This window comes from Peromyscus californicus, unplaced genomic scaffold (assembly GCF_007827085.1).
Source record: "Peromyscus californicus insignis strain IS unplaced genomic scaffold, ASM782708v3 Scaffold_3__1_contigs__length_106647218, whole genome shotgun sequence".
In the NCBI taxonomy this organism is placed as follows: domain Eukaryota; kingdom Metazoa; phylum Chordata; class Mammalia; order Rodentia; family Cricetidae; genus Peromyscus; species Peromyscus californicus.
In genome coordinates, this window is record NW_026294551.1 from 102,133,536 (window position 1) to 102,154,307 (window position 20,772).

The 20,772-nt window shown below is 51.4% G+C and overlaps 2 protein-coding genes across 4 annotated transcripts in view; one reads left to right on the forward strand and one right to left on the reverse strand.

The window, feature by feature from the left end:
* Ciita (class II major histocompatibility complex transactivator) overlaps positions 1-14,596 on the forward strand; it is a 50,362-nt gene extending 35,766 nt beyond the window's left edge. Inside the window, 8 exon segments of the mRNA XM_052759464.1 lie at positions 381-539; positions 1,369-1,440; positions 5,978-6,058; positions 6,805-6,897; positions 9,445-9,531; positions 12,483-12,566; positions 12,677-12,760; positions 14,029-14,596. Coding sequence (XP_052615424.1) covers positions 381-539; positions 1,369-1,440; positions 5,978-6,058; positions 6,805-6,897; positions 9,445-9,531; positions 12,483-12,566; positions 12,677-12,760; positions 14,029-14,104 — 736 coding nt within the window. The 3' untranslated portion in view covers positions 14,105-14,596.
* Positions 1-20,772, reverse strand: part of Dexi (Dexi homolog) — a 36,573-nt gene that overhangs the window by 5,457 nt on the left and 10,344 nt on the right. The window contains exons 2-4 of one of the 3 annotated variants that reach the window (XR_008222616.1): positions 14,592-19,253; positions 13,424-13,521; positions 7,422-7,641 (exon numbers count right to left, since the gene is read on the reverse strand). The exons of 1 other annotated variant lie outside the window; for it this stretch is intronic. The gene's annotated coding sequence lies outside the window, so the exon portion shown is untranslated. Of the gene's footprint in view, positions 1-7,421; positions 7,642-13,423; positions 13,522-14,591; positions 19,254-20,772 lie in introns of those variants that run through there. One more of the 3 variants, XM_052759462.1, reaches the window with a different exon arrangement.

The following is a 20,772-nucleotide window of genomic DNA, read 5'->3' on the forward strand; positions in this document are numbered from 1 at the left end:
TTCCCAGAGTGTGGGTGTGCTCAGGCCCCAGTGTGGGTGTGCTCAGGTGGTGCTTACAGCCCTGCAAGGACACCCTGGACCTCAGGATGGGCTCTAAATTCTTTCATTTGACCCGTTCAAGCTCATTTTGAAGTTTGCTTGAGCACTTCAGGGTATCTCCGGAAGACTTCTGGCCACAGGTGTGGCCAGAATTTAGTGCTGAGCTTCCTGGCAGCAAGAGAAAAAGTGTGCCTTTTCAGTAAGGCTGATGAGGTCATGAAGGTGGAAATCAAGCTAAGAAAGGAAAGGCTCTGAGGAGGTGGGAGGTCCCTTTGTGGAGCCACACCTCATTGCGATCTAGCCTGGCCACTGTGCCTGGGTCTGAGGCCCTCCCTCCACAGGGCCCCCTTGAGTGACACAATGGTGCTATGGGAGTCCCTTCGGCAGCGGGGAGAGCCCCAGCTACTCCAGGTGGCAGAGGAGAAGTTCACCATTGAGCCATTCAAGGCCAAGTCTCCAAAGGACGTGGAAGACCTGGACAGCCTCGTGCAGACCCACAGGTGAAGGGGTCGGAGGTGGTTCGAGGCTATGCAGGTGGGCTGTGTCTGTCAATGTATGTTCTGTCCACAGAGCTGTCCGTGCCCCCACTCTTGGTAAGGCCACCCACGCCCTCTGCTGAAGCCCCACCCGGGCAGGGACCCTGAATTTGCCCTTCGTCCCATCCTAAGCCTGACAACCTGTGCTAAAGCCACGGAGACATCGGCTGCCGGGGGTAACAGGGTCCCTTCAGTGTCTGCTAATTGAAGGGACCCTCGCAGCCCCTCAGGCAGCCCAGACCCATTTCAGCCATAACAGAGCCAAGGTACAGGGGACAAAGAAGAGGTTTTGCTGAGTCAGTCTCTCTCTCTCTCTCTCTCTCTCTCTCTCTCTCTCTCTCTCTCTCTGGACCTTACACATGCTATGCAAGTACTCTACAACTGAGCTCCATCCCCACTTTTAGTTTTTATTTAGAGACAGGGTTTTACTAGGTTGTTCAGGCTGGCCTTGAATTGGATGTGTGGTCGAAGCTGGCCTCCAATTTATGATCCTCTCAAATAGCTGGTAAAATGGGCTCGTGCCACTCTGCCTGGTCCTAAGGTTGTTCTTTTTAAAGCATTTTATTTTTAACTATGTGTATACATGTGTGTCTGAGTGCAGTGCCTATGAGGCCTTACACACACACTCACACATCAAACCCCCCTTTGGAGCTGGAGTTACAGGCCCCCAAAAGCTGTTCTTGTCAGTGAAGGGTCAACAACAGCTCAAAGGAAAGCAGTGCCGGGTGCAGGATGTGGGCACTGGGGCATACCGGCAGGGCTACACGTACTGACCGAAGCCCTGTCTCTGTAGGCTGAGAAACCCCTCGGAGGATGCAGCTCCAGATCTTCCTGCCATCCGGGACCTTAAGAAGCTAGAGTTTGCGTAAGTGAAGGGTGGGTGATTGTCTCAGTGACCCAAGGTTGTTTCTGCCATCTTAGCTGATCTTGGGCCAGAGGCATGGTGCGAGGGAGGGGAGAGCCTGGATGATTCCTGCCCTCTCTTACCACTGAGAAACCAGCCTTCCACCTGCTGAGTTGTGGCCTGTCTGGGTGAGTGCAGGAGACGCTCAGAACAGCAGAGAACTGGCTCATTTGCAGGACAACACACATGCACCCCCCACACACACACACACAATGCACGCACTCACATGCTCACACACTCACATGCACATGTACTCACATATACACTTGCACATACATGCCTTACACACACTCACACATGTACTCACATACATATAACACACTCACGTACATTTGTACACATACACATGCCTCATACACATAACATCCACACATATACACACTCACATGTACACTCAGACACACATGCATTTGAACATATACACTCACACACATGCATACATGTGCATGCACACACATGGAGCTCATGCTTATTCACTTGTCAAAAGCTCTTTGAGGAGCAGAGACTGCCATCCATGATAAGCATGTGCCAGCAAGTTCCCATACAAGTTAGGCTGGGGGACTTTCTGGAGGAGGTAACATCATCACAGAAGCTTGAGAAATTGGGAATGAGCTCACAGGGGCTAGAGAGGAAGTCTTAAAGGAATACAATATGGAGTCAAGAGCCCAGTGTGCCCCAGACCAAGACCTCACACAGAGGGTGGGTGTCCCCAGGGCCTCAGTTTGGGTCCTTTCCCTGCTGAGCTAGGAATTGCACCCTGCCTCTGTGCCTGGGCTGATCACTCTCCTGGCCACATGGACTCCCCCATGAGAATGCATAGCCTGGCCAGCTGCCCTCTGAACTCAGGTGTCCTTACCACCTGTAGGGAATGAGCAAAACCTGAGTGTTGAGTAGGCTTACTAGAGTTCCCAGTCATGTGCATGCTCAGACCCCAGCTCTGCCTCATACTTGCTTCTCTGGGTCTTCCCTCAGTTAGAAGGATCCTTCTTGAGAACTGTGGGTGTGTAACTCCAGTGAACTAGGGTCCATTTTGCCCAGGTCTGGTCTGGTTGGGCACTGAGAGTCTTGGATGCTTAGGAACCACTTCCTCTCAGCAAATGGGGCAGTTGGTCCCCCAGCTGTGCAGCCAGGCCTTGGAGCCGCCTCCCTGAGCAGCCACCAGGGGTAGGAGGAACAGATGATGGGAATCTAGGGTGTCTGGGTTATGACAGGGCCAGAACATAGGCTCTGAAGAGCCCCAGGAGTTATATTTAGGTCTGGCTGCCTGGACAGCTCTTCCCTGCAATGCTGGGGATTGAGCCTGGGGCCTTTGTACATACTAGGCAAGCACTCTACCACTGAGCTAAATCTCCAACCCATTTATTTGCTTGTTTGTTTGTTTATTTATTTATTTGTTAGAGAGAGTTTCGTGTATTCCAGGCTGACTTCAAACTTGCTATATAGCCAAGCCAAGCTGTATAACCCTGAACTTCTAACCTCCTGCCTCTACCTCCCAAATGCTGGGGTTATAGGCATGCTCCACCACACAAGCTTATGCAGCACAAGGAATAGAACCCAGGGCTTTGTGCGTGCTAAGCAAGCACTCTACTAATTAAGCTACATTCCCAGTCCATGTGTTTCCTATTCTGAAAAGGGGTTTTAACATTCAGCCCAGTCTAGCCTTGAACTTTTGCTCCCCTTGCCTCAACCCTGCCAAGTACCCAGGATTGCAGGATGTTCCACCACCCGGCTTGAACATGGCTTTTCAACTGCAAAGCATTTCCACTCCATTATCTAAGACAATGGGAAAAGGCTACTGATGTCATCTCTCGTTTACAAATGGGCATAGTGAGACCTGAGAGATGATGTGGTTTCCTCACAGTTATAAGCACCAGGTTAGCCTGCCTAGCCAACAAACAAGCTCTGTCAGTGTTTGGCCCTGTCAGAGATGAGCTCCTTCCAGCCAGGTCTGATTGCACACACCTGTAACACCAGCACTTGGGAAGCTAAAAGTCTGAAGATAACAAGTCCAAGGCCACTCAGGACTACATAGGAAAACCTTGTCTCAAAGAGAGCCACCCACAAGATCCGTGGTGCCTCTTACATAAAGTCCCCTTCGTGGGAAGAGTTGCCCAGGAAGATCGTCAGTGGACAGATTTGGAAACTGAGGCTAGGTGATGTTAGTGATTTGCCTGCAGTCCCAGCTGGTCACCCACTCACTGCCAGCTCCCCTGTACCCCCACAGATAACCAAGTCCCTCTTGTTTTCAACAGGACATAAGACGCCAAATTTGTACAGAGGTAAAAATATTGCTGAAAAGAGGAAATGTCTGAAGACAGCCACAGGGTGCTTTCTGGCTTTGAATTATTTTCAGCTTAAAAAGCCCCTCCCTGGAGGTCGGAACTGCGCTCTGGGTACCGGAGGCCGTAGAGTGGAACAGGCTAGAGCCAGACAAACAGCCACCTACAGGCTGGAAGCCCCAAGATGGTTCTGAGGAAGAAAGGAAGGAAACAAAGGACTATTTTGGGTGTCTAGTGCAGCCACCTCCATGTTCCTCACCCTTCAGGTCTCTGTCTGATCAGTCCACTTGAAAACCCCCACCTGTATGTGAGGTGGGGGTGGATATATGTGGCTCAGTTGGCAGCAGGCTTCTTAGTATGCATGAAGCCCTGGTTCAATCCCCAGCATGACCTACCGGCATGGTGGCACTCACCTGCTGTCCCAGCATCTGAGGGCAGAGGCAGGAGAACCAGGAGTTCAAGGTCATCTTACACAGCAAGTTGGAGGCCTAGGCTAGAGAGCTTGTCAAAACAAACCAACAAACCAACAAATAAACAGGCCCAGCTTCATCACCCCTTTTCCCTTATCTCCTCTCCACCCTCTTCCTCAGTCCCTTCCTACCCTGTGTTCCTTCTGGCTTTCAATCTCCTGACAGGAGATGAGCTCCAGCCTCAGGCCTTTGTCATGGCTGCACCTCTGCCCTGAATGCTCCTTCCTTACACAGCAGATCCACCCAGGCCCTCGCTTCCCTCTGCCCATCTTCTTTTTTAAAAATTACATTGTTTGTTTGCTTACTTATTTAGATATGTGTGTGTGCACGCATGCCATGGTGTGCTGTGGCGGTCAGAGGACACTTTGCAAGAGTTGGTTCTCTCTGTCATGCCAGGCTCAGAGATGAAGTTCAGGTTGCAGACACACGTTGCCCCACTGACTGTGTATTCCAGGGTTCTGAGGCACTTTCTGAACTTCCACCCAGGGAGTGTGTCTGCAGCACTTCGTATCTCTCAGTCCAGACCATGAACTAAGTTCTTTGATAATCTGTGTGCCCTCAATGCCAGCTCTGTGCAAGGGGAACCTTATGGTTGCTCAGGGCTTTCTTGCCCTGGTCTGGTACCTGGCAGACAAGCAGTGAGACTGGGGGATGAAGAATGAAGTGATGATGGCCGTTCTCTTTCCAACAACCTCCTGTGATCAGGGCTAAGTATGAAGGACCCAAGATCCAAAGGTGAAGGGATCACAGGGGCCCCCAGCACAAGGTTGAGCCCAGCTCTCATCTGTAGCCTTTCCCTAAAGCTTGAGGTCCCAGAGTTTGGGTCCTAGACATGGAGGACATTCCAGAATTTAAGTTACTATGTACAGTAATCTTTTGATTTTTCACTAAGTATGTTCCTTTAGACAAACAAATCTTAAGTGGCAGTGTGCCTGTCAGCTTAGTACTCAGGGAGCTGAGGCAGGAGGATGGCCAGCCTGGGAGAGAAAGAGAGAGAGAGAGAGAGAGCTCAGTGATAAGGTGCTTGCCTTACAGAGTTTGGGTCCCCAGAACAAACAGGAAAGCCTGGTGTGGCAGCATGGATCCTAGCACCAGGGGAGAGAAGAACTCCCCAGTGTACTGAATCAGTGAGTTGTAGGTTTGGTGAAACCCTGTCTGGGGGGCGTGGGGAAGGTAGAAAGAAATTGAAGAAGATCCCTAACCCTGACCTCTGACCTCCACACCTATGCATAGGAAAACATACACACGGAGGTGGGTGGATGGGTGGCAGATATTTAAAAATGCAAAAACAAGCTGGGCAGTGGTAGCACATGCCTTTAATCCCAACACTCAGGAGGCAGAAGCAGGCAGATCTCTGAGTTCAAGGCCAGCCTGGTCTACAGAAAGAGTTCCAAGACAATCAGGGCCACACAGAGAAATCTTGTCTCAAAAACACAAAAAAAGTATAAAAAATAAAATGCAAAGACAGGCAACCTGGTGTGGCACTGGGAACAGACCTTGGCTGGCACTGGGGAGAAGGCACAGGGCAAGGGTGAGTGAGTGTGTGTGGACATCAGCAGGAACAAGAAGTGAAGTTGAGGAGTCCCAGCAGGCCTCCCAGTGGTCCTCAGCAGGAGCACTGGGAGCCCAGCAGGAGGGATAAGAAGCTAGGGAGGCAGGGAAGTGGCCTCAGACTGTCCTTCCGGCCTGCTTCCGGCCTGCACTCCACTGTGGCTGGTCCAGTGTCTGACCTCTGCCATTGCTTCCTAGGTTGGGTCCGGTCTTGGGTCCCCAGGCTTTCCCCACACTGGCAAAGATCCTTCCGGCGTTCTCATCCCTGCAGCACCTGGAGTGAGTTTCAGACCCTGGTCCCCCTCACCCTGCGCTCTCATGAGTCCTGGCCCCCTCACCCTGCGCTCTCACAAGTCCTGCCCTCCTCACCCTGCGCTCTCACAAGTCCTGCCCCCTACCCTGCCCTCTCACAAGTCCTGCCCCCTACCCTGCACTCTCACGAGTCCTGCCCCCCCAACTCCCCCACCCCGTGCTCTGACAAGTCCTGGCCCCCCTTACCCTGTGCTCTAAGAAGCCCAGACTTGGTCTCTAGGGCGTGTTGGGGGGTCTTTCTCCTTGTCTCTTTTCCCCTCTGTCCCCCACTGCTTTCTCAGCAGGGGAACTGTGTGTGGGCCAGATGACCTCATTGTGAGGACTTGTGACCCCTAGTACAGGGAAGGGACAGAGGATGGGAATCACCAGATTTAAAAAAAAAAGTTTGGAGTTGTTTTGCAAGCTTTGGAATTCTTTTCCCCACACAGTCCACTTCACTGCTCTTAGCGACCCTAGAGGGCAGACAGGTGGGAGCAGGAAGCTGCTCAACAGTTGAGGTCCCTAGAGGTTGGGGTAGCTGACCAGCTCAGGGGGCCCCTACAAAGCCAAGCTGAGGTTCTAGTCCATGGTGCTAGCCATGGCCCCTGGCCTGCTGAAGGGCGCCCCCAGGTGGTACAGGCCAGCTCCCACACACTCAGAGTTAAGCTGGTGTGGTGTCACTAGAGAGGAGGGGACAAGGAGGGCCAGTGACCACCATCTGACCCCACCTGCAGCTTGGACTCACTTAGTGAGAACAAGATCGGGGACGAAGGTGTATCGAAGCTCTCAGCCACCTTTCCTCAGCTCAAGGCCCTGGAGACGCTCAAGTAAGTACAGTGGACCCGCCTCCCCACGGCTTCAGTATTCTGTCCTACATCTGCCCTCCGCGGCGCCGTTCACTCGTTCTGTTCTGGGTCATCACGCACTCTCCTCTCCTGCCACTATTTATCCATTCAGTCTTCTTCCTCCAGGGACCACCTCAGCAACACCGCCCACCTCTTTTAAGACAGCGTCTCTCTCCGGCTTGGAACTCACCAGTTATGCCAGATTAGCCAGCCAGGGAGCCTCAGTTCCACATGTCTCCACCTCACCTGTGCTGGGATTACAGGCATGCACCACCATGCCTAGATTTCCATGTGGGTTCTGGGGATCAAACGCATGTCTTCATGCTTGTGAGACATGCACTTTACTGAGCTGTTTCTCCAGACCTCATTTATTGGATTAATGAAAAGACTTAAAGAACCCTTGCTATCACAGGCAACAGTGGAGACCCTGAAGATCCTGCTCTCGGACCTCAGGCATCTTCACATACAATAAACCAGAAGCAAGCAAATAAATAAGTCATACTTACAATGCAGTAATCCATCGTAGCAACGGAGAGCCTGAGACAGTAGGATAACCATGAGTTAAGGCCAGCCTAGAGAACCAGAACCAATCTAAAAAAAAGTGGGGGAAAGCTGGCAGGTGGCTTAGCCAGAGAAGGTGGCTGCTGCCACGCTTGACAATTTGAGTTCCAGCCCCAGGAGCCACATGGCAGAGGGAGAGAACAGCTCCTCTGACCTTCACACACACTGGAAAACAGAAAGAGAAATACTGATTAAAACGAAACACTGTAATAAAGGTTTAATGAGTGAAACCACACTGGGGTGCTGGAAGGGAAGAGACAGATTAGGGATGAGCAGTAAAACCTTATCTGGCGACAGTTTTTTAAACCGTTCTGGGCTTTGGGAAGTTAAAGGGGAGTGGGTATGGGGTAAGGTGGGGGGGTGGACATGGTTTCCCGCTGAACCTGCACTGTAATGAAACCTGAGGACCTTGGTGATCCCAGGAGGGACTGCAGCAGGAGGCTCTTGAGTTCCAGGCCAGCCTGGGCTACATAATGAGACCTTGTCTCAGAATAAAAACTTCAAAGGGGCCAATAAGAGGACATAGAAGGACCTCTAAGTTTTACACCTGGAGACCTGAGTGTGGTCTCCAGAACTCGTAAAAGTGTGTCAATGCAAAATCATTGCTCTCGACCTAAAAGCAGTTAAGAGTTTATTTGGGAGGCATTTTGAGTGACCAATGCTCAGGAGCTCAGATTTAGATTACCACAAATTCCATGTTTCAACATGGAAGCAGCTTCATGAAGCTTTACAGTTTTACAGAACAAAGAAAGTCATAAATCAAGGCAAGTTTAAAGTAGGTTGTTGTTGTTGTTGTTGTTGGTGGTGGTGGTGGTGTGTGTGTGTGTGTGTGTATGCACACGTGTGCTCGTGCTCAAACCTTTAATCCTAACACTCCGGAGGCAGAGACAGGCAAATCTCTGAGTTTGAGGACAGCCTAGTCTGCAGATCGAGTTCCAGGCGAGCCAGGGCTACACAGAAAAATCCTGTCTCAAAACACAAAACAAAACAAATAAACAAGACACACATTAGTAGGTACATTAGGATGGGGGAAGCTTTTCTGTAGGCCCGAGATGCTGTCCGATGGCAATCTTCCTTTTGGGTTGGTGGAAGCTAGTAGTCAGCTAAGTTAATAGAGTCCAAGAGGTTTTTATCTATTGGCCACAGGAGGTTTGCTCTGTTGCAGAGGTGGGCAGGGGGTGGCTGTTCCCGGGGCTTTCCACCCCTCCCCATCACTGCAGGTCTATTCCAGCTCTGCAAACACAGCTTCTCTCCAGGAGTTCTAATTCACAACTGCACAGCGTCGTCCTCGGCCACACATGCACAATGGCAGCACACCCCTCCACACACATACAACAACAATAATACGTTTTTTAAAATTTAAAAGCACTGGCAACATAGCAATGGTAGAGCACTTATCTAGCATGCATAAGGTCCTGGGTTCAATTCCCACAACAAAATAAACAGAACATTTTTTAAAAAAATCTGTCAACACTCCATGTTATAAACCAAGAAGGCTGAAATGCCCCAAGAATTCCTGTGGCAATTTCAATGATATACAATGTAGGTGTCTCCATAATTTACAATGGTCTAGGTATACCACAAGATAGATTTCTCTCCCTCTCACCTGTCTATTCCTGGACATGTACACATTTATTGAGCACCTACTGTGTACAGTTAGAGTGCTGGAAAACAGTCCAAGGGAAAGTATCACTATCAAATCAGAGAGCAGATGGAGGAGGGGAGCGGTCTTTCTCTGCCATCTACCTCTCAGTCTGCCACCCACCCTCTCTGTAACAAAACCTTCATATTTGTAAGTGGTTCTCGTGGGTTCATCCACATGACCCATGACCCTCCCTGAAGCTGGCTGTCACAGGTCTGTGGCTACAGGCCATCTGTGAGGCAGTACATTCCTAGCCTCATGATGGAGGCCAGTGGGAAAGGGAGATCCTTCCACTCCTGAACTGTTTCCTCCCTGTGTCCCTGTAGCCTGTCCCAAAACAGCATCACCGATGTGGGTGCCTGCAAGCTTGCAGAAGCCCTGCCGGCCCTGGCCAAATCCCTCCTAAGGCTGAGGTGAGTGGGGTGCCCCGCTGAGGGGGCTGGGGAGAGGGAGGGCTGGAAGATGGTCCCCTCTTGCTGGCTGCAAGGTCTGTGTCACCAGGTGGTGCACTACCTAGATAAAGCTGAACATCACCAGAGCCCTGGGGCAAGTTGCTTACTTGTTCCAAGCTTCTATTTCCTCATCTGGAAAATAAGAATTGTGTCCTTGGATCATATGTCATACCTCAGTCTGTCCCTAGTGAGCACTCTGTCCCTTACTCATCTACCTGCAGCAGGAGAGTCCTGCAGTGCTGGCTTCTGAGAGGTCCATCACCATTCCAGTCAGCGCTTACACTGCCACCTCCCGGTGGGCCTCGGTGTAGCAGCTCCAACTCTTTCAGCAAATCTTCCCTGTGGTTCTAGGAGCTGAGATGGGAACTGAGCTTGAACCAGAGTCCCAGTCATTCAGCTCAGCACTAGCAGCTCTTGGCTAAGCAGCTGGAAAATAATTTCCTTCCCCCAAGCCATGTTCTAGGAAAGGCAACTTCTGACCATCTCTACTGGGGCAGCTACTCCTACATCCTTCCAACCAGGTCGTCTGTGCTGATGAACAGGTCGTGCACTGCACACTTCCTACTATATGTACTTGGTGCCCACCTAACACCCTAAAGTTGTGCTAGGTGTACAGTATTCCCTCACTTAAACTATGGGGTGTCCTTACTTTCGAGTTGCATACTAAGACGGAAAACACAGACATAAAAAAGGTATTTTTAAGACCGTGATTTATTCTAGGAAGGGAATTGGCATGTACCAGGACAGTAAAATGGGAGTGTCACCAGTTTATTTCAGAGAGCAGGGGTGCTGTGACATGCTGAGACATGGCCCTGTGTGGGAAACTAGAGGTGAGGAGCTCGAAAGAGCAGCAGGCACAATGGCCTCAAAGCAGGAAAGAGGATGGATTTTCAGGGGCAGAAGGGCTCCCGAGGTGGCTGAAGCTTCCTCAGGATGGAGGGATGGGAGGTGAGATGGGAGGGTGGGAGGTCAGGAAAGTCTAGAACACACAGGCAGGTGCTTGTGGGTCAGGCAGGCTTGCTAACTACCATCACCAGAAGCCTAACAAAGACCACTTAAGGAAAGATGGGGTGATGAGGGCTCACAGTGTGAGGGTGCAGTCCATCATGGCGGGGAGCATGGTGGTGAGGTGTGTGTGAGGGTGCAGTCCATCATGGTGGGGAGCATGGTGGTGGGGTGTGAGGGTGCAGTCCATCATGGTGGGGAGCATGGTGGGATGTGTGTGAGGGTGCAGTCCATCATGGTGGGGAGCATGGTGGTGGGATGTGTGTGAGGGTGCAGTCCATCATGGTGGGGAGCCCGGTGGCGGGGGTGTGAGGCAGCTGGTCACATCGCCTCTGGTCAAGAAGCAGAGAGCAATGAACAGTGTTGCTCAGCTCACTTTTCTCGTTTTTAATTTTTTTAAATATTATTTTTATTTTATGTGCGCAGGTGTTATGTCTGTATGTACACCTGTGTGCCAAATCCACACAGTACCTGCAGAGGCCAAAAGAGGGTATCAGATCCCCTCAGACTGGAGTTACAGATTGTTTATGACTATCTCATAATACAAAATAATTCATTCTAACTTCAAAGTTCCATAGTCTTAGCAGTTTCCAAGTTTTCTTTTTCCCATGGCCAACACAGGTCACCCCTTCTGTGGTGTCTCATGTGGCCCTAGTGGTTTCTGGGAGTGTGTCACACTGTGAGATCCTGGCTAACATTTAGTCCACCGCACAAACCAGCAAGAACCCAGCTGCTCTCCCTACAGTGACCCCCTCCTACCCATTTTACAAATGAGAACAGCATGGGGAGAGGATCGAGTGAATTCCCCAGACAGAACAGGCATGTCTTTGAACCTGGGAAGTTGTTCTCTGGAGTTTCCAAATGCTTTGGGTTGGGAAACACCTCTCCTCCCTCCTCTCCTTCTCTCTCATCTCTTTCTCTCCCCTTCTCTGCCCCTCTCCTCCTCTCTCCCCTTTCCTCCCCCTCTCTCCTCCTCCATGACTCCATGAGTGTGTGTGTGTGTGTGTGTGTGTGTGTGTGTGTGTGTGTGTGTGTGTGTGTTACTAGGGATGGAGCCCAGAGCCACTGCATGTATACCAAACAGGCACTCTATACTGAGCTCTAACCCCAGCCTTCTTTTAACTTTCTGATTTGAGGGGCTGCAGTTAAGAGCACTGGCTGCTCTTACAGAGGACCTGGATTCAATTTCCAGCACCCACATGTGGCTCACAACCATCTGGAACTCCAGTCCCAGGGGTCCCTTGCCCTCTTCTGGACTCCTCAGGCACTGCACACACATGAAGGCAAACCACCCATACACAAAAATAAAAAAACAAAAAGCAAAACCAACCTTTCTATTTTGAGACTGGGTCTCATGTATCTCAGGCTGGCCTGAACTTGTAATCCCTCTGCCTCAGTTTCTTAAGTAGCTAGAATTACAGACTGAGCCACCAAGCCCAGTGTACAAATTCCTGTCCATGCTGTAGTTTCTTGAACTCACTATGGAACTACAGAAAAGTGGCCTCAACTCTCTGGGCCTCAATTAGTCTATCTGTAAAATGGGACAGTAGGGCCTGCCTGGGGATGTAGCTCAGTTGGCAGACTGCTTGCCTAGCATGTATGAGGCCCTGGATTCATTCCATCCCCAGCACTGCATAAACTGGGTGTAACAGCACATTATAATAATCCTAGTACTCAGAAGGTGGAGGCAGGAGAATCAGAAGTTCAGAGTCATCTTTGACTATGTACAAGTTAGAGGACAGCTTGGGGATACATGAGACCTGTTAGATAGATAGATAGATAGATAGACAGACAGACAGACAGACAGACAGACAAAGTGGAGCAGTCATTTCAGTTGCGTGTGGATCCCACCTGGCCCTGAGCTAGCCCAGCACCCCAAACCTCTTCCTTCCCCCTGTCGCCGGCAGCTTGTACAATAACTGCATCTGTGACGCAGGAGCCAAGAGCCTGGCACAAGTGCTTCCGGACATGGTGTCCCTGCGGGTGATGGAGTGAGTGTGGGGGTCCAGGGGGACTTGGGGAGGCAGGGGGTCTCCCACCTGCATCATGGGAAGGGTTGGGATGGGAGTAGCCAGGCCTCAGGATGGACCTCTCTCTTCAGTGTCCAGTTTAACAAGTTCACGGCTGCCGGTGCCCAGCAGCTGGCCTTCAGCCTTCAGAAGTGCCCTCAAGTGGAAACACTGGCGTAAGTTGCATTGACCCTGGGGTTGGAGATCTGCGTGTAACTCTAGAATTCAAATCCCACCCCTGCTGAGCAGTATATGAGCTGGCAAGTGATTTGCAGACCTTAGCTTCTCCATCTCTGGGACCATGATGTAGTATTTATAGAGAAGACTTGAGATGGTCATGTTAGGCAAGACAAAGAAAAATGTTTTTGTGGGAGCCAGGGTCTCATGTAGCCTAAGTTGGCCTGGAACTCACTATGTAGCTAAGGATGACCCTCTTGCCTCTATCTCCCAAGTGCTGAAACTATAAGCATCTACTTCCACATGCAATCTCACATGGCAACGGGAATCAAAGCCAGGACTTGGTGTATGCTAGGCAAGTGGCCCAACACCTGAGCCATGGCCCCAGTCCTAAACTTTTAGGACACTGTTGCCACATAAAACACTCAATAAATATTTCATCAGGGTAAACCATATGAAATCGCCTAATCCAGTCATTCTTAGAACATAAAAATAGCAATTTCATATAGTTAGAGCCATTTTTATTTGTTTTTGAAGCAGAATTGCACTTCAACTCACGATCCCCCTGCCTCAGCCTCCTGAGTGCTGGTACTATAGATGTATGTGTTGTGCCCAGCTTTAAACTTATTCTCAAAGCCAATGTGATGTTTGATGTCCAGTACCTTTTGCTGTTCAGATGGCTTTGATCTGCAAAGTTGTGCCCGTCTTCTCGGATAGATATCGGCATCTCTAGATTCTTTTCTCATTGTGACCATGACACCTGGCAGGAGCAATGAGAAGGAGGAAAGGTGCCCTGGGCTCACAGTCTCACAGGGTGTCATCCATCGTGGTGGGAAGGCACTGGTTGCAAGAGTTTGTGCCTGCAGCTGCTCACACACTATCAGGAGCAGCTAGCTCTGGAACTGGCCTGGCTATTGCCTTCCCAGTTCCACCCACAGTGACCTACTTCTGCCATTGAGGTCCCACCTCCTAAAGATTCCACAGCCTTCTGGGGGAAAAGCATTCAAAACGGGAGCCTGTGGAGGACAGACCACACTGAAACCACAATAGGATCCACTTTACAGCTAAAGAGACTATGGCAGAGTAGACCAGAATTGAAAAAGGGCCTCCTAGCATCCTGGTCACCCATGCTGATCTGTATGCTGCCAGGTGGGGTGTGGTTAAGGTTCTATGCAGAGTGGGAGGTGGAGCTGTGAGTAGCTTGCCCTGGGGAGTCCCGGCTGCCTTCCCTCTAACCTGGCGCTGGGGTCCCTTGTCCCCTCTGCAGAATGTGGACACCCACTATCCCCTTTGGGGTTCAGGAACACTTGCAGCAGCTGGATGCCCGGATCAGCCTGAGATGACCCTGCTGTGCCCTGGACAAGGTAACTGTGTTGGACTCCAGAAAGGAGAACCTCAGGGACATCTGGGTCAGTGTCCTCGTAAGGGGGGACCAAGGGCATCAAGCAAGGCTGGGACCACGTGTCATCTGGAGCTATCCTGTTTCCAAACTGGCAGGTGTCCTCCAGACTTTGGGGACTTGGGCCAAGGAACCTCCCTGAGATCAGGCTTAAGGACTTAGGAAAGACAGGCTGAGCCAGTCACCTATTATCCCCATCGCGGCATTGGGAAGTCCTTCCTTTGAAACTTTAAGTCTTTCTTGTTGCTGTTTCTCTTGGGTTCATCTTCATAGGAAATTAATACATTTCCTGCCCACAGCATGAAGACAACTGTCCCTCACCCGCCCCTGACTTGTGTTGCAGTTGCCCTCCAGTCCCTCCTTCAGCCCCCCACATTCTGACATCCCCTCCTCTGCTGTCAAGGCTGCCCCATGGAAGCTCATTGGCTCACCTGTCTCTCCTGATCTCCCACAGCATGTACTCTGGGACACTGACCACGCTGGACCTTGAACTGGGTACTGTGGACTCTGCTCTTCTGTGGGCCGTATCCCATGAGAGTCAGCCTCCGGTAACCCTGCCCCTGCAGGCTCGGAGTTGGACCTCTGCCTAGATGAGGAACAGACACGTCTCGCTCTTCTCCAGGCTGCAAGAGCAGCTACAGGCTCTTGAGTGCCAGGCGGGAAGCCAGCCCCATTCAGTGGCTGTGAGCAGTGGCAGGCAGGCTGGGGCTGCATTCAGTGGATCCACCCAGGAGGCCGAAGGCCTTCTCTTTGACGGTCCAGGCCAGAGTACAGAACCGAAGCAGCCAAGCACCTGCCTAGCCAGGCCAGGGCCAGCCTGGTGAGAAGGCACTTCTTCCTGCTGCTCCCGACAGGGCCTGCTCTGCAGACACTAAGTGTGGCCCTGGCCTGCAGACCTCTAAACGCGGCAGGGAGTCTATGGCAGCTCTTTTTACTTGTGGCACTGTTTCCACAAACTTTCAGTCAAGGCCTGAGCAGGCTAAGACCCTGGATGTGAACCAAGAGCCAGGGATGGTAGACTGCAGGACAGGAGGGCTGCAGCCGGGAGCTGCTCTGCCTTCTTCACATACTCACTACATTTCAGACGCACTCTCACTGCAGCTCTGGGGCTTGGTTCATCCCGCAAGTTCCATCTGGGGGATCCCTTCTGTCCTGGTATCCAATGCAAAAGAAACCATCCAAACCACAAGAACTTTAAACAGTCCACACTTCCATTCTGCTCCAACCCCTGTCCTTTAGGCAGGCTCAGAAGAGACAGCCCACCTGGCCCCACCAACCCTCTGAGTCAACTGGGGCAGCTAGAAGCCGGGCTGGAATCATCTGAAGGCTTGCGCCTGTATGTCTGGTGCATGACATGGGTTGCTGGCTGGGATCCCTGAGTCCATAATGGACAGCTGGCTGGGGACTTCTCCAAGGGGAGCTGGCTTGCCTTCCTCATAGCACTGCGTCTGTATTATAGGGTGACTCCCCAGTGAGGGAGAACAGAAAGGAGAAAGTGAGGAGACACGGGCCAGCAGAGACCACCTCATAACAGGCTGCATAGCATTGTTTCTACCACATTCCACAGTACAGAACATGCACGGAGCGCATGTGCACACCATACAGTCCGGCTTTGCCCAGATCCTGTACCTTCTGCAAGGATCTTGGTAGATTCTAAGATTCAGTGAAAGTTATTATTCCCAGGCCTGAGGGCTACAACAGTGACCACTGGTACAAAGGAGTGTTCTCTTCTACTGCCCCACTGCATCCTGGGAGCAGTTCCCAGAACCAAGCTGGTCGGCCGCAGCTGCAGCCAGCCAAAAGGAGCAGGTAGCACCAGTGCTGCCCTTCTTGTTTTCCCTAGGCGCTCTTGCTTTGAGGTCAGGAGCCACTGATCCCTCCATCGGGACAGTGACAGCGTGCTTTCTTGCCTTGGCAGAGGGAGCCATCTGTGTGGCTCCAGCATGCCAGCCCTGATGCCAATAGGACTGGCCCGCATCCCAGTAAGTGGGAATTGGGCTAGAGGGCCCAGGGAGGTGGCTGCTTGGGGGTGATTCTCAGAGACAGGTCCAGCTGCAGAGGGCACCTGTGCAAGGCATCAAGCTCAGGGGTGGCACATGGAAGTCCCACTTGTGTGGCCACAGGGGAGGGTACTGAGGCACTCTCCAAGGCAGATATCTGCTGCACTTACCTCTCCTTACTCTGTTGAGGGCTGTCACTTATTAATGGGTTGATTTATGTAAGGCACTCACTATAGTGCCAGGGACACAGTAAATGCTCAACAAACCTCACTGGTTCTAGATCCTGTGTGCTGGGCAGCATCTTAAGCCCTCTGGCTCTTGAACAGAGGTAGCTTAGGACTGTATGACACCAACTCTCAGTTGAGCTGTCTGGTCTCATGCTCCATCTCACCATATATGCAGAAGCAAGTGTGTCAGGAATCTTCTGTGCCTTAGATTCCCCATCTGTAAAACGGGCAGAGCCGTGGGGATCATCTTCACTGGATTATGTAAAGGCTCAATGTGGAAACAAAAATATTAATAAAACAGGTCAGCAAAATGGCTCAGGGGTAAAGCAAACCCAGTGATTGGAGCTTGCTCCCCAGGACCCACATGTGGAAAAGAGAACCATCCCCTACAAGTTGTCTTCTGAAGTTTCTGTACACATACATATACACAGGCAAAACACTCATACATATAAAACAAGGTCATGTGTGGTGGCACACACCTTTAATCCCAGCACTTGGAAAGCAGAGACAGGAGGATCTCTGTGAGTTCAAGGCCAGCATGGTCTACACTGTGAGGCCGTCTTAACAACCCCCCCAGCACACAGCTTAGTGTAGGAGCTCTCCTTTCATCCACCCTGTGTTGCATTCCTGCCTCTGCCTGGAATGTTCTTCCCCAGCCTGTATGTGACTTCCTACAGGACTCTACGGTTCCTCAGGCCGATTATCTGTCTCTCATACCTCTGTACCCTACTCTCCAACTCCATCTCAATGTTCTCTTCTGCTGTCTGCCTGTCTAAATGTGAGCTCTGGGGAGCAGGGGGTTTGTCTGCTTGATCACCCTTCTGCCCTCTCCACCCATTCAGGTGCCTGTACATAGTAGTTGCTCAGTAAGTGTGGTATGGATGGCTAATCCTCAGCACCAGCTCACTTAGGCATTGTGCAACTAACTGTGCACTGAAGACACATGGGTGAACAAGACACTCAAGGCTCCTGCGCTGAAAGTCTTGCATCTTAGCAAATTTAAGACAGAGTGGCCAGGTGTGTCTGGCCAGGTTGCGCAGTGCACAAAGGCTCCTGGACAGTGGATACATGAGGGTTGCACACTAGTGGAGCCTGGAGTGGAACTGCATCATTTTAGAAGAGAATCTCTTGGTAATTAGCATGGTGTCATCTCAAGAGGTGGGTAAGTTGTGGTTTCCATGTTAGAAACTTGGCATTATAGGGAAGGAGTCAACGTATCAGCTTGGCCCGTGACCCCTTTGAAGGATCTCTGTGGGTATGGGGTATGGCTCACAGTAGGCTAGAATAGGTTGCTGGCCCCCCTTGTGATTCGAGAAGCAGTTCTGGGGGAATTGGCAGGCTGCACAATCCAAGCCCCTATTCAGCCATCAACTTCCCTCCAGGCCTCTCTCCCGGGGAGTATGTTTCTCTTCCTGTAGTATATATCAGAGCCAAAAACTGCCATCTTGGAGAATTCAGCTGCACCCTGTTGCAAAAGGATTATCCCATCATGGAGAGGTGGGGAGTGTCACAGGTTCTTCCCATGAGTGTCTGATGGCTCCCATCTGTTGTATGCCAAGCTGCCCTAAGTGCTCATGGCTTCAGGAAGGGGCTAGAGCTATACTCTAGGGAAGACCAGGGAAGAAGGCTCCATTTTTTTGTGGGGTTTGGAGACAGGGTCCCATGAAGCCCAGGATGACCTTGAACTTCTGATCTTTGTACTTCCATTTTTGAGCTTCTGATACATTTGTCTGTCTCTGGAATGCTGGGATTATAGGCACATACCACTGTGCATGATTTATGTGCTGCTGGGGCCAGGGCTTTATGCAAGCCAGGTAAGGATTCTACCAAGTGAATTACATTCCCAGCCTCTTCCCCATTCTTTGCTTTTTAGGGCAGGGTCTCACCGTGTAGACCTGGCGAGCTTGGAACCTACTTTTTAGACCTGGTTAGACTTGAACTCATAGATATCTGCCTCCTCTGCTCCCTGAGTGCTGGGATTAAATGTGTGCCCCTCTCTCATCATTCATGGAGGTGTATCAAATGCTGTGTGTGGGGCTCAGGCCCAAGTTCCCCAGGCCCCCAAGCGTTCCCTACTGTAACTCAGGCTTTCAGAAGGCGGGAGGAGGTGGCCTCTCTAGAGTGAGTTCCCTAGTCCCTGCTGCATCTCTAAAATGGGCCATCTGACTTTTTTGTCAACTGTCAGCCATAATGCCCCATTTCCAAAATTCAAAACAAACAAACAAAAACCAGCAACCAGACAAGGGCAAGAGGGGTTGGCATTGCTTACATTTTTTAATGAAATAAGTCAGCCTCTAAGTATTGCTTTTACAGGTTTATGGAAATCAAGTATCTGCACCACTCACACTTCCTACACCACTCACACTTCCAAAAATAGATTTCTTCCCCATTGCGGCATCTCAGTTCTGTCAACCTGGAGAGGCTAAACCCCGCCTGGGCCCTGGCACAGCCTTCTTCAGAGTGACTCCCTGAAACTATGATCAACAGTCTTGGGTCTGAAGCCCACCCAGGCTTAAGGCTCAACCGCACCAAACGACGCTGGAGGGAGTGGCCTAAGTATGAGTCTGTTTGCATCCCACTTCCGTTCTCCGTGTCCTTCCCAGAGGTTAAGGGAGGGAGGCAGGTGCAGTTGGGGGGTGAAGTGCAGAGAGGTGACCTCTGGCTAGGTTCCTGTGAACATCCATCACAAAGGTGGAGAGCCACAAGCCAGATCCAGGACGTCTGAGAACGGGGTGGTAGGTGAGGTCTTTGGAGCCCTCCTCCTTCCTGTAGGGCCTGGCAACTCTCCCATCTTGGCACTGGGTCCCCACCTCTCCTGGCATACTCCTGGGTTGGGGCGGGAACCCGGGTGTTGGCACGAGCAGGCCTAACCAAAAAGACAAAGGACAGTCATCAACAGGGGCCACTGCACCAATGGCCCCGGGGGTGCCTCCCCGAGGCTCGGGTGGGGCGAGAAAGCCTTGTTCTGATCCTAAGGTCTCGGACTCTCCGAAAGACCCATGCTCAGGCTGCCGATGCTTTTTCCCTCTCTCTTTGCTGAGCAAGCGTTCTACCAACTGAGCTACATTCCTAGCTCCCTGTAGCTTTTATTCCAAGTTCTTATTAATGAATTTGCTTCCCTTCTGAGACCCTGGGGAACCAGGGTAGTTTTCCATGGGAGAGGAGGGCTGTCCAGGTGATCAGGAGAGGGAGAGAGATGCTGGGGCTGGAGGAGGAGCTCAGCCAGAAGGGAGGTCAAGCAGGGGCAGCTGAGCAAGCTCCAGGGAGTGGGCAGTGCCTCCCAACTCACCCGAAAAGCACTGTGCTTACAGGAAGGCTCACTTGATGCAGCTTGTCAACTCTGTCCCCACTTGGCTCCTCTTGTAAGTCCTGGCCCTGCGGCAGGCTCTCTCCTCCAATCCCCTCAATCCCATGTCTAGCTGTCACCAGCATCTCTACAACAGTGAGGTACCCAGGTCCCTGTCCTTTTGGTCCTCAGATTCTTCCCTCTACAAACACCACTGATCATCAGATGGAATGATCACTGCATGCGAAACATGCAGTGTGTACTGCTGAATAACACCCAGGGCTGTGCGGGGCTACCACGGACATCACATATTTAGCTGCCACCAACCAGATAGCATCTCCAGTCACCATGGCTGCTAAAATTGTTGCCCACCTGTTTCCAAGAGCCACTAAGCAGGCATAGCCATTCCACCAGGAACCGTGCCTCTCCCCACTTTATAGACTGCAAAACAGAGGCTCAGAGAAGCAGGGTGAGTGGCCTGCAGCTGCACAAGTAGGACAGGCAGAGCTGTCAGACTGGTAACAAATGGGGACAATCACAATCTGGTTGCCACCACACCTGGCGCTCTTGTCATGTGACTTCCTTCCACCTACCTTCCCCAGCCCTGGGTGCCTTGGTCTGCTTCCAGAGAATGCCTAGCTGTGATCAGCTGCAAGAATTGGATCACTAATGCCTTCCATAGCAAGTTGCTTCCCACCAGGGACTGCCAGGAAGGTAGTGTACCAACATCCCAACCCCTCACCAGTACCTGGGGTGACATGAGGCACGTCTTATGCCCACTCTGGCTCCCGGGGCTTCTGAGCAGGACTGAGCCCCAGACTACAGTGGCAGCCTGCTCAGTGCCCACCTGCTCCCCCTTGCTGGTCTCACTTCCCAATCTCCACACGAGTTCCTGAGATCTCCTCCCAAATAAGCACTTAGGCCCATGGCCACCTCTACCCTCCTTACCAGCCCATGAGTTGGTGTTGTTATGTCTTTTGGGCAGATGAAGACATCAAGGCCCAAAAGCGTAAGATACTGTTGAAAGATGCTCAGCTCTGAAGCACCGAAATCTGCCCAGGTGTGGTGCCCTGGTCCTGTTATTCCAGCACTAGGGAGC